At 36.8% G+C, this 14,004-nt stretch overlaps 1 protein-coding gene across 2 annotated transcripts in view; it reads left to right on the forward strand.

Moving 5' to 3' along the window:
* The first annotated feature begins 796 nt into the window (after nucleotides 1–796).
* LOC143659032 (uncharacterized) overlaps nucleotides 797–14,004 on the forward strand; it is a 146,173-nt gene continuing 132,965 nt past the window's right edge. Inside the window, exon 1 of one of the 2 annotated variants that reach the window (XM_077131537.1) lies at nucleotides 797–878. In XM_077131537.1, the coding sequence (XP_076987652.1) occupies nucleotides 861–878 (18 nt within the window). In that variant the 5' untranslated portion in view covers nucleotides 797–860. Of the gene's footprint in view, nucleotides 879–1,226; nucleotides 1,525–14,004 lie in introns of those variants that run through there. The other variant, XM_077131536.1, reaches the window with a different exon arrangement.

A 14,004-nucleotide genomic window follows, 5' to 3' on the forward strand; every position in this document is an offset into this window, starting at 1 on the left:
GAGGCAACTCGGCTGAGCCCTACAGCCACAAACAATAAAACCTACTTCCTGAAACTTTGGAGCCTCAACCTGGGTTTGTTGTATTTCTGTGTAACCTTTCTAGAGGCTTGCAACCTTGTCCCTTGTTTTGAACAACACTAGTACTGTAACTTAAAAACTGATGGGAAAAGAGAAGAAAAGGAGAAAGGAAAGGATGAAGGGTGTGGAGGGCCAGGAGCAATAAATCAGGCCCGAGCAGGAAAAGTCCCCAAAGATCTGGGGTGGAAAGTCCCCAAGAGTTAAACAATGACCATTGTCAGGAAATTGAGGGAACTGGATGGGTTTTGGCAACAGCTAATGGCATTTTTCTGCTTCTGTGATTAAGCTTGCTTGCTTGCAACTGCAAACCAGGATGTGGTTTTAGCCTTTATAAGCTCACCTTAAAAACCTCTGGGGGCTGCTGTCTGAATCTTCCTTCTTGGAGGTTTCTGAGACAGTCGCCCATCAGCTAATAAAGACTCCAAATTGACTTGCAGTTTTGAATTGTGTGGTCTCTCTTTTGGTGGGTGCACCCCACAACAAGGGAGAAGGGAAGGAGAGAAATGGAAGAGAAAAGATAAAGAAAAACAGAAAAAAAAGAATAGAAAGCAAGGTGCCACTAACATCTGTGAACTGTGAACTAAACCTGCTTCCATCACAAAAATAGCTGCAACTGAATGTTACAGTCATGGATTCTGTCCTTGAGGTGCATCCACAGTGAAGGCACTTCAGCAAAGGAAAGGCGGAGCTGTGGCCATCGGTCTCACGGGATTCTGGGAATTGTAGTCCTGGCGCTGCCTTGAGTTCAGGCACTTCCGCTGCTGGAGAGTGTGGCCGCTGCTATGAGTCCCTTTCCAGAGGTGAGTCAGCCCAGATCTCCGCGACCTCTGCAAGCTTTCCTGGCCCGGACATGGGGTCCGCAGGTATCAGGCCTCGCTCTAGTGAAAGAGAAACTGTAGCCAGCGGTGGAGGGGCAGGGCTCAGTGTGGTGGTGGGGACAGCAGTTTGCCCCCTTGGTATTTGGGGCAGTTCATGTGTCCCCGGGTTGGGGGCAGGTCCGGCTGATGACTGGCGGGGTTTCAGGGTCTTCCCGGCCCTTCGCAACAACTTCCCACCGCCTCACTGAAAGTCCAGGGGTTGGAGACGCGAAGGAGAGAGAGAGAGAGACGCCACCAGCAGTGTGTGTGTGTGTGTGGGGGGGGGGTGGCTTATTAACAGAGGGACAGCAGGGAGAGTTGACTCAAGAAATCAACTCCAGCCGGCCTTGGTTCGAGTAGGAGTTGTAAAGGAAATTGGGGGTAGGGATTGAGCAGGCGAGTTTATCACAAAAATGTAACTCTGAAGGTTGAGTAAGGGAGGTTATCACAAGGACCCAGCTGCTGGAGGGTGAGAAATGCGAGTCTGGAGAGTTCCCAGAGGAGTGCGGAAAAGTCTGGAGATGTTGATTCTCCATGCTGGCACTCTCTGTCCATGCCCATTCCTCCGGCTCAGCTCTCAAGTATTCTGGTATGTTTCATTGTATAGAAAAAATTAGAGGAAGTTGGGAAGAGGTAGAGGATGGTGTCGTGGGACAGGGTTGTCAGATCTGCCTGCTTCCTGCTGTTAGGGGGTGCGGGATGAGGTTGTTTCCTCTACCTTTTCATTGGAGGAGTGGAGATTTAGTTTTAATTTATTATATTATTCACCGGAATTACTGAAATGTTGATATCTGTTATCTTGAAGAAAAGGAACATGATTAGTTTGGGTTTGGGTTATAGATTTAATAGGTTTTTGTTTGTTTGTTTTTGCAGAAATAGTGTAGAGTTGAAAAGGTATGATCCTAGAAATAGGAAAAGGAGTATTAATAGGAGGGGAGTTAGGAATGGCAAAAGGATGGTTGTTGGAAATAAGTGAAGGAGATAGTAAGACCCCATACCATTATTCCTAGCCTGGTGAGGAGGAGGAGGGGGTGCCATGTTTGCTTTACTTTGAAAGAGAGTGCTGTTTGCCTTTTGGAGTGTTTGTATATTTGGGATGGAAATCCAGAGGGAAAGGGGGATAGGGATGACTGAGTATGCTGATGCTGAAAGAGAGAGAGAGAGAGTTAGCAGTTACAAACAGGTGATGAATTTGCTTTTTTCCTTTCCTTTTCTTTTCTTTCTTTCTTTTTTAAGTTAGATTGAGTGTGAATTCGAGGTGCTGGAAGGATAAGAGTTGCTGGGCCAGCATGGCAGCATAAAACAAAGGATAAGGATGAAGTTGGGGGGAGATAAAAAGGAAGAGGGTGACAGAGAGAGAGAGGTGTTTAAGAAAGTAGATTTATCATGCATATTGAAAGAATGAAAGTATAGAATTGAATTTTTTCAGGAGTGAAGTCCCATAGGTTACCCTGTAATCAGATTTCCCAGATGAAAAAAAGGAAGTTGGTGATTTACTGGGCTAAAGGGTGATTTGATGCTGTTCTATTATTTTATTTCCATAAGTAGAAATAAAACAAAGAACGGTAATTAGCAATATTATCCTGTTGTGTAACATTATGTAGAGTACTTATTGCCAGAACATTTTTATGCAACTTAAAACATGAAATGAACTTTATGTTTAGCGCTTCCTTTTTACAATGTTAAAGAACAAATTTTTTCAAAAGTTTATAATAAAATTATATTTTTCAGGGTTTGATTTTGAGAAAATAAAATATTAAAGGTCATTAGGTTTGAAATAATATTTAGTTCCTTGCTTGACTAAGGCTGAGGAAAAACTTAGCATTATTAAAAATGAGATGATATGTCAAAAGTGATATAATATTTCATCATATGTATATACCACAGTTTGTTAAACACTCATCTGTTGATGGATATTTGGGCTATTTCCATCTCTTGGCAATAATGAATAATGCCAGTATAAACAATGGTGTACAACTGTCTGTTTGTGTCCCTGCTTCAGTTCCTCCAAATCTGTACCTAGTAACGGAATTGCTGGGTCATAAGGCAATTCTATACCTAGCTTCCTGAGGAGCCCCCAAACTGCCTTCCAAAGTGGTTATTCTACTATACATTCCCACCCACAGTGTATAAATGTGCCTCTTTCTCCACATTCTGTCCAGCATTTGTGGTGTTCTGGGGTTTTTTGTTTGTTTGTTTATGGTCAGTCTAGTAGGTATAGTATAATATCTCATTGTGACTTTGGTTTGAATTTCCCTAATAGCAAGTGAAGTTGTGCTCCTTTTCATATATATATATGTATATATTTATTATAAACAGTAAACAAACATACAAACACTCTTGACATGCAAACATTCTTGACATGGTTACAATCAGTGGCTCAAAATATCATCACATAGTTATGTATTCATCACCATGATCATTTATTTGAACATTTGTACCTCTCCAGCAAAAGAAAGAAAAAAGAAATAAAACTCATGCATGCTATACATTTTACCCCCCTCTCATTGGTCTCTAATATTTCAATCCACTTAATTTATTTTAACCTTTGTTCCTCCTATTATTTATTTATTTATTACCCACATTTTTTACTCATTTGTCCATACTGTATTTAAAAGGAGCATCAGATACAAGGTTTTCACAATCACACAGTCACATTGTGAAAGCTTTATCAGTATTCAATCATCTTCAAGAAACATGACTACTGGAACATAGCTCTACACTTTCAGGTATTTCCTTCTAGTCACTCTAATACACCATAAACTAAAAAGGGGATATCTGTATAATGTGTGAGAATAACCTCCAGGATAACCTCTTGACTCTGTTTGAAATCTCTCAGCCACTGACACTTTATTTTCTCTTATTTCTCTCTTCCTTCTTTTGGTCAAGAAGGTTTTCTCAATCCCTTGATGCTGCATCCCAGATCATTCTAGGATTTCTGTTCCACATTGCTAGGGAGGTTAACACCCTGGGAGTCATGTCCCATGTAGGGATGGATAGAGCAGTGAGTTCACTTGCCATGTTCTCTGAGAGAGAGAGAGGCCACATTTGAGCAACGAAAGAGATTTTCTGGGGGGATGACTCTTAGGCCTGATTTTATGTAGGTTTAGCCTATCTTTTGCTGGGATAAGTTCATATGTATTTTTGTTGTTGTTGTTTTACTTTTTATTTATTTATTTTTAAATTTTTATTCATAAGGCAACATACAAGCACATATATTCTTAACATATAAACATTCCACAATGGTATACACTCAATGGCTCATAATGTCATCACGTAGTTGTATATTCATTACCATGGTCATTTTTTAGAACATTTGCATCACTCCAGAAAAAAGAAATAAAAAGAAAAAAAAATCATACATGCTATACCCCTTACCCTTCCCTCTCACTGACCACTAGTATGTCCATCTACCCAATATATATATATTTAGTCTCAAGACTAATGAATTTATTTTAAATGTAAAAATATCTAAAAGATAAAGAAATTTCAGCTTTATTTTATCCTGCTGTTCATATGCCATTTCCTTTCCAGAGGTATGTAAGAAAAGCAGTAAGTTCCATATTTTAAAATCCTGTGAGCTGTATGATTCTGAGGGTGTTAAAATAAAGCCAATTAAAACTATTTGAAGTCAGGAAGCAGTGTACCTGTGACTTTCTTGATTTTAGTATAAAAAAACTATTTTTTATTAATAACACTAAGATATTCAGGTCAGTTCTCCTGCTAAAAAAATAAATAAATGTGGATAAAGTATAGATTTCTTTAGCTTAGTGAATTATTTTATTTATTAAATTAAAAATTTTTTTAAATACCAAAAAAACACCAGACAAATGCAAACATTCTTAACTTTTGATCATTCCATCTACATTCATAATCAGTAATTCACAATATCATCACATAGTTGCATATTCATCATCGCCATGATCATTTCTTGGAACATTTGCATCAATTCAGAAAATGACATAAAAAGAAAACAGGAAAAAAATTCATATGTACCATACCTCTTAGCCATCCTTTTCATTGATCACTAGCATTTCAAACTAAATCTATTTTAACATTTGTTAATGTTAATGCATAGTCTTATTGGGCTTCTCTTGTATGTCATGGATGGCTTTTCTCTTGCTGCTTTCAAGATTCTCTCTTTCTCTTTGACCTCTGATGTTCTGATTAGTAAGTGTCTTGGAGTACATCTAGTGGATCTATTCTCTTTGGAGTACACTGCACTTCTTGGATCTGTAATTTTAAGTCTTTCATTAGAGTTGAGAAATTTTCATGATAATTTCCTCCAGTAGTTTTTCTCCTCATTTTCCTTTCTCTTCTCCTTCTGGGACACCCACAGCAACATATGTTCTTGTGCTTCATAATGTCTTTCAATTCCCTGAGTCCCTGCTCATGTTTTTTCATTTTTTCCCTATATTTTCTTTTGCTTGTCAGATTTCAGATCTTCCATCCTCCAGTTCACAAATCCTATCTTCTGCCTCTCAAAATCTAACATTGTAGGTTTCCATTGTTTTTTTCATCTCTTCTCCTGTGCCTTTCATTCCCATAAGTTCTGTGATTTGTTTTTGCAGGCTTTCAGTTTCTTCTTTTTGTTCATTCCTTACCTTCTTTATATCCTCCCTCAATTTGTTGATTTGATTTTTAATGAGGTTTTTAATGATATTTGTTTGTACATTCTGAATTAATTGTTTCAGCTCCTGTATTTCATTTGAATTGTTGGTTTGTTCCTTTGACTGGGACATATCTTCAAATTTCCTAGTGTGATTTGTTATTTTTTCCTGGCATCTAGGCATTTAATTATCTTAATTAGTTTATTCTGAAGATTGCTTTCACTTCTTTTACCTAGGGTTTTCTTGCTGGATGAATTTGTTGTCTGCCTCTTCTTTGACATTCCATTCAGCTTTTTGTTGACCTCTAGCTTAGATTTTGTTTAACAAAGGAGAATTTTTTGGTTCTTGTTTTTTTTGTTTCTTGTCCTACCTCTATGGTGCCTTTTCTCCCGCACCCTTAGGAGGGTCTACTTAGGTATTATAGACCCCAGACAGATTTTTCCAGACCAAACTGGCCTCCTGTCAGGAAGAAAGAGTCACTTGCATCAGTTTTCTCTGAGGGTGAGACCCAGTAGGTTGAAAGACTTTCCTGTGAAGTCTCTGGACTCTGTTTTTCTTATCCTTCCTAGACATAGCACTTGTCTGCCTGCAGGTCCCACCAGCATAAGGTGATGTGGCTCCTTTAATTTTGGCAGACTTTCCCTGCTGGGGGCATGGTGGAGACAGAGGAGAGGTTGTAGGCTGGTTTTAATGGCTTCAAATTACCAAGCCCTGGGGTCTGAATTCCTTGAGGGAGGGATTCCACCTGAGTAAGGCCTCACCTCTCCCCTGGGAAAGGCACTGGCTCCAGACAAGCTCTCAAAAACCTTATTTCTATCAATGCAGAAGGTTTTTACTTCTAGTTGCTCCAAGACACTAGAGACTAAAAGAAATATCAATATAGTGATTCAGCAATCATACTCATTTGTTCAATCCTATCTTTTCTATTATAACTCCACCTTCTCCTTTGGTCTTTCTCCCAATCTTTAGGGGTATTTGGGGTCTGCCCATTCTAACTTTTTCATATTGGAAAGGGATGTTGATAATCTTGAATAAGGGGATGGAACTAGTTGATGTTCTTGGAGAGGCTGGCCTCCTCTGGATTTTAGGACTAATTTTGTTCTTGTATCTTTGTCTGGTTTTGGTATTAGGGTGATGTTGGCCTCATAGAATTAGTTATATCATTTCCCTCCTCTTTAATTTTTGTGAAGAATTTGAGCAGGCTTGGCATTCATTTTTTTCTTGAATGATTAGTAGAATTCACCTGTGAAGTCATGTGGTCCTGGACTTCTTTTGTTCTGATGACTGATTCAATCCCTTCACTTGTGGTTGGTTTGTTGAGATTTTCTATTTCTCCTCAAGTCAGTTGTTGGCCACAGCTATGACCCTAAGGAATGTTAAAGTAAAACAAGAGAGAAAGGGATCAGAGGATCTGGAGACATCAGTCTTCAGACAAATTTATTATAGCTGAATGCACAATTTATATACTAGCAAAAGTATGTGGAAGGTTGTTTGCATGCAAAAGCTTAAGAAACAAGCAGTACAATAACAACTTTAAGGGAACAAACATATCTAAGACTAAAGTATTCTTTTCCTTCAAGTGAGTCTCTTCTGCATGTCATTATGCTTTATCTGCACACTTAAGTTTCTATTGAAGTTTCATGTTCTCAAAATTTATGCCTTCACTTTCTCATAGTTTATCAACCAAGTCTTCAATTTTAAGTCAAGCATTAACCTTTTAACTCCTTCAGTCAGTGTTGGTTGCTCATCCTTTTCTAGGAAATTGTCCATTTTGCCTAAGATGTCTAGTTTGTTAGCATATAGTTACTCATAGTATTCTATTAGTATCTCTTTTATTTCATAAGGTCAGTTATTATCTCCCCTGTCCCATTTTTTACTTTATTTGCATCTTCTCTCTTTCTTTTTGTCAGCCAAGCTAAAGATCCATTGACTTATTGATTTTCTCAAAGAACAAATTTCTGGTTTTATTAATTCTTTCTAATGTTCTCATGTTCCCAGTGTCATTTTTTAAAATTTATTTATTAATTAAAACAATTAAGAACAAACAATAACATTAACATATAATTCCATTCTACATATATGTTCAGTAAATCTCAGTATCATCACATAGTTGCATAGTCATCATTTCTTAGAACATTTGCATCAATTCAGAAAAAGAAATAAAAAGACAACAGAAAAAGAAATAAAGCAATAAGAGAAAAAATGATTATACATACCATACCCCTTACCCCTCACTTTCATTTATCACTAGCATTTCAAACTAAATTTGTTTTAATATTTGTTCCCCCTATTATTTATTTATTTATTTTTGTTTGTTTTTTAATTTTTTATTAATTAAAAAAAATTATGAGAAGGAAACATTGCCAACACATACGCTCAGCAAATCACAATATCATCACATAGTTGCATATTCATCATCATGATCATTTCCCAGAATATTAGCATCAATTCAGAAAAAGAAATAAAAACACAGCGGAAAAATAAAACAAAAACAGAAAAAGAAAAAATTTTTTTACATACCATACCCCTTACCCCTCCCTTTCATTGATCACTAGCATTTCAAACTGAATTTATTTTAACAATTTTTCCCTCTATTATTTATTTTTATTCCATATGTTCTACTCATCTGTTGACAAGGTAGATAAAAGGAGCATCAGACACAAGGTTTTCACAATCACATAGTCACATTGTGAAAGCTATATCATTATTCAATCATCATCAAGAAACATGGCTACTGGAACACAGCTCTACATTTTCAGGCAGTTCCCTCCAGCCTCTCCATTACATCTTGGATAACGAGGTGATATCTACTTAATGCATAAGAATAACCTCCAGGATAACCTCTCGACTCTGTTTGGAATCTCTCAGCCATTGACATTTTGTCTCATTTCTCTCTTCCCCCTTTTGGTTGAGAAGGTTTTCTCAATTCCTTGATGCTGGGTCTCAGCTCATTTTAGAGTTTTTCTCAATCCCTTGATGCTGAATCTCAGCTCATTCTGGGATTTCTGTCCCATGCTGCCAGGAAGATCCACACCCCTGGGAGTCATGTCCCACATAGACAGGGGAGGGTGGTGAGTCTGCTTGCTGTGCTGGCTGGAGAGAGAGGCCACATCTGAGCAACAAAAGAGGTTCTTTTGGGGATGACTCTTAGGCTTAATTTTAAGTAGGCTTGACCTATTCTTTGTTGGGTAAGTTTCATATGAACAAACCCCAAGACTGGGGGCTCAGCCTATAGCTTTGGTTGTCCAAACTGCTTGTGAGAATATCAAGAATTCAACTGGGGGAAGTTGGGTTTTCCCCCATTCTCACCATTCCCCAAAGGGGACTTTGCAAATACTTTTCCACTCACTGATCAAATCACTCTGGGATTCATCAGGGCATCACCTGGACAAACCAAGAAAATCTCATGTCCTATGCAAAGTTCCGTGTAATTAAGGTGTTCAATCAACTATCTACTCCTATCTATTAGGAGATGCACTAGTCAAAGTACAGATTTGTACCAAATAAACATTTTTTGCTTTAGTCTCACACACTAGTTGAAATTTTTAAATATTAAGTACCATCTATTTTCAGCACACTGCAGTAATGACATTCTTTTGTTCTTCCTCATGCAAAAACATTTTTTAAATTTGTACATTTAGTCACTATCATTATACACTCTAGGCATTCCTAGATTACACCATCTCAATTTTTATCATCTATCTTTCTTTGTGATTTAATTTATGCCACAACCCTCCTCCCTCTATCATTCTCATATGCAGCTTCATTCAGTATTTTAACATAATTGTATTACAGTTAGGTAATATTGTGCTGTCCATTTCTGAGTTGTTATATTCAGTCCTGTTGCACAATCTGTATCCCTTCAGTTCCAATTACCCAATATCTTACCCTATTTTTATCTCCTGATGGTCTCTGTTACCAAGGAAATATTCCAAGTTTATTCACTAATGTCAGTTCATATCAGAGAGACCATACAGTATTTGTCCTTTTGTTTCTGGCTAATCACACTCAGCATAATGTCCTTAAGGTCCATTCATGTTGTGACATACTTCATAACTTTATTCTGTCTTACAGCTGCATAATATTCCATCTTATGTAAATGTCACAGTTTGTTTAGCCAACTCTCTGTTGATGGACATTTTGGCTGTTTCCATCTCTTGATAATTGTTAATAATGCTGCTATAAACATTGGTGTGCAAATGTCCATTTGTGTCCTTGGCCTCATGTCCTTTGAGTAGAGACAGCATATAGATGGGTCCTGTTTTTTAATCCATTCTGCCAGACTATGTCTTTTGATTGGAGAGTTTAATCCATTAACATTCAGTGTTATTACTGCTTGGGTAGTACTTTCTTCTACTATTTTGCCTTATGGATTTTATATGTCATATCTAATTTTCCTTCTTTTTACCTTTACTCATAGTCTTCCTTTCTACACTCTTCACCACTCCTGTCTCTTCTGTCTTCATATCTGTCTCTAGTGTTCCCTTTAGTATTTCTTGCAGAACTGGTCTCTTGGTCACAAATTCTCTCAGTGATTTTTTGTCTGAAAATGTTTTAATTTCTCCCTCATTTTTGAAGGACGATTTTGCTGGAAATAGAATTCTTGGTTGGCAGTTTTTCTCTTTTAATAATTTAAATATATCATCCCACTGTCTTCTCGCCTCCATGGTTTCTGCTGAGAGATCTGTGCATAGTCTTACTGGGCTTCCCTTGTATGTGATGGATTGCTTTTCTCTTGCTGCTTTCAAGATCCTCTCTTTCTCTTTGACCTCTGACATTCTGATTGTTAAAGGTCTTGGAGTATGACTATTTGGATCTATTCTCTTTGGGGTGCACTGCACTTCTTGGATCTGTAATTTTAAGTCTTTCAGAAAAGTTGGGAAATTTTCAGTGATAATTTCCTCCATTAGTTTTTCTCCTCCTTTTCCCTTGTCTTCTCTTTCTGGGACACCCACAACATGTATATTCATGCACTTCATATTGTCTTTCAATTCCCTGAGTCCCTGCTCATATTTTTCCATTTTTTCCCCTATAGTTTATGTTTCTTGTTGGATTTCAGATGTTCTGTCCTCCAGTTCAGAAATCCTATGTTCTGTCTCTCGAAATTTACCATTGTAGGTTTCCATTGTTTTTTTCATCTCTTCTACTGTGTCTTTTATTCTCATGAGTTCTGTGATTTGTTTTTTCAGACTTTCAGTTTCTTCTTTTTGTTCTTTCCTTGTCTTCTTTATATCCTCCCTCAATTCATTGATTGGATTTTTGATGAGGTTTTCCATGTCTGTTCATACATTCTGAATTAATTGTTTCAGCTCCTGTATGTCATTTGAATTGTTGGTTTGTTCCTTTGACTAGGCCATATCTTCAATTTTCCTAGTGTGATTTTTTTTGGCTGACATCTAGGCATTTAATTACCTTAATTCGTTTATTCTGGAGATTGCTTGCACTGCTTTTACCTGGAGTTTTCTTGCTGGATGAATTTGTTGTCTATCTGTTCTTTGACATTCTGTTCAGCTTTATCTGGACCTTTAGCTTAAGTTTTTTTTTAACAGAGGAGAATTTTTTAGTTCTTGTTTTCTTGTTTCTTGCCCTGCTTGTGTGGTGCCTTCCCCCCCACACACAGTGTCATTTATTTTTGCTGTAATTTTTCTTATTTCTTTCCTTCTTTTTGTTTTGGGTTTATATTTCTGTTTATTCCCTAGTTCTTTCAAGTGAACAGCTAGTTACTCAAATTTTGCTCTTTCTTCTTTTAAAAAATAGGTATTTAAGGCAAAAAATTTCCTTCTCAGAACTGCCTTTGCTGCACCCCTTAAGTTTTGCTATGTTATGTTTTCATTTACCTTTAGAGGTTTACTGACTTCTCTGGTGATTTCCTCCTTGACCCACTAATTGTTTAAGAGTGTGCTATTTATCCTCCATTACTTGTGAATTTTTCTTCCTTTTCCTCATTATTGATTAGCAACTTCATTCCATTATGATTTGAGAAAGTGTTTCCTTTTATTTAAATTCTTTTAAATTTACTGAGATTTGCTTTGTGACCCAACATGTAGTCTATCCTGGAGAATGATCCATGAGCACATCAGAAAAATATGTATCCTGCTGTTTTGGGGTGTAATATAGGTAAATTTCTAGTAGGAGTAGTTCATTTATTGAACTATTCAAACTCTGTGTTTCCCATCTGATCCTGTCTAGATGTGGTAGTCATTGATGATAGCAGTGTTTGGAAGTCTCTAACTATTATTGTAGAGGTGACTGCTTCTTTTTTCAATGTTGCAAGAGTGTGCCTCATGTATTTGGGGGCACTCTGGCTCACTGCATAAATATTTATGATTGTTATGACTTCTTGATGAATTTTCACTTTTATTAAAACATGGTATCTTTCTTTGTTTCTTTTAATTGTTTTCAGTTCATGTCCTATTTTTCTGATATGAGTATAGCTACTCTTTCTCTTTTCTAGTTTTAGTTTGCATGAAATATCATTTTCAGATCTATCATGTTCAACCTATTTTGTCCTTGTATCTAAAGTGCATCCCCTATAAACAGCATATAGATGGGTCCTCTGTTTTTAATTAGTTTTGCCAGCTATGTCTTCAGGCACTGATTAAGGAGTTCAATCCCAATAACATTTTATTTTTAATTTTTTAATTTTTATTAAAAAACAAATCAATATACAGCATGAACATTCTTAACATATGAATATTCCATACTTGGTGTGCAATCAGTGGCTCACAGTATCATCCCATGTTTGTATATTCATCACTATGATAATTTCTCAGAACATTTACATCACTCCAGAAAAAGAAATAAAAGGAAAAACTCATACGTACCATACTCCTTACCCTTCCCTCTCATTGACCACATTTGTTCCCCCTATTGTTTATTTATTTATTTATTTATTTTTTTTTTTTTTTTAAAGGAAAGACAGAGAGAAGGAAGGAAGGATAGAAGGAAGGAAGAGAGGAAGAAAGGGAAACATCTTTTAAACATTTTCTTGTTTTATTGTATTTTGTTTCTCCGTTTTTCGTTACATGGGCTGGGGCCGGGAATCGAACCGAGGTCCTCCGGCATAGCAGGCAAGCACTTTGCCCGCTGAGCCACCACGGCCCGCCCTATTTATTTTTAATCTATATATTTTTTAATCATCTGACCATACCATAGATAAAAGGAGCATCAGAACAAGGTTTTTCACAATCACACAGTCACTTTGTGAAAGCTGTATCATTATGCAATCATCTTAAAGAAACATGGCTAATGGAACATAGTTCTATAGTTTCAGGCACTTCCCTCTAACCTCTCTAATACACCTTAAACTAAAAAGGGGTTATCTATATAATGAATAAGAATAACCTAGGATAAACTCTAGGTTTATTTGAAACCTCTCAGCTACTGACACTTTATTTTGTCTCATTTCTGTCTTCCCCCTTTCAATCAAGAAGATTTTCTCAATCCATTGATGCTGAATCCCAGCTTCAATCCATTAACGTTAATGTTATTACTGTTAAGGCAGTACTTTCTTTAACCATTTTGTTCTTTGGATTTTATGTGCCATATATATACATATATGTGTGTATATATATATATATGTATATATATATATACATATATATATCTTTCTCTCTTTTTACACTTGCTGATAGTCTTCATTTCTACACTCTTCTAGAAACCCCTCTGTCCCCTTTTGCTATCTGCACGTAGTTCTCCATTAGTATCTCTTATAGAGCAGGTCTATTGTTCACAAACTCTCTCTATGTCTGTTTCTCTGAAAACAATTTAAACTCTCCCTCATTTTCGAAGGAGAATTTTGTGAGATGTAAATTTCTTTGTTGGCAGCTTTCTCTTTCTGTATGTTAAAGATGTCATACCACTGCCTTCTTACTTCCATGGTTTCTGTTGAGAAATCTGCATTTAGCCTGTGAGCTTCCCTTCTCTGTGTTTGACATTTGACATTTGTCAGTCTTTTTAGTAAATGTCTTGGAATAGATCTATTCAGATCTGTTCTATTTGCTATATGCTGCACTGCTTGAATCTGCTCATTTGAATCTTTTGTAACAGTTGGGAAGGTTCAGTGATTATGTTTGTCATTATTCTTTCTGCCCCTTTTCCCTTCTCTTTTCCTTTTGGGTCATCCATAACATGTATATTCATGTGCTTCATGTTGTCATTCTGTTCTCTGAGACCCTACTTATACTTTTCCATTCTTTTCTCTATCTGTTCTTTTGGTGTAGGATTTCAGATGTCCTGGCCTCCTGTTCACTAATCTTTTTTTCTGCTGTTGTATGTCTCCATTGTGTTGTTCATCTCTTCTATTGTGCCTTTCATTCCCATAGGTTCTGTGATTTGTTTTTTCAAGCTTCTGAGTCCTTTTGGATGGCCACACAGTGTCTGCCTTATATCCTTCATCTCATCTCTTGCTCTATTTTCCTTCATTGATTTGACTTTTGTTTTGTAGCAGATTTGAACAT

The sequence above is a fragment of the Tamandua tetradactyla genome, chromosome 16 (assembly GCF_023851605.1).
Source record: "Tamandua tetradactyla isolate mTamTet1 chromosome 16, mTamTet1.pri, whole genome shotgun sequence".
Classification (NCBI taxonomy): domain Eukaryota; kingdom Metazoa; phylum Chordata; class Mammalia; order Pilosa; family Myrmecophagidae; genus Tamandua; species Tamandua tetradactyla.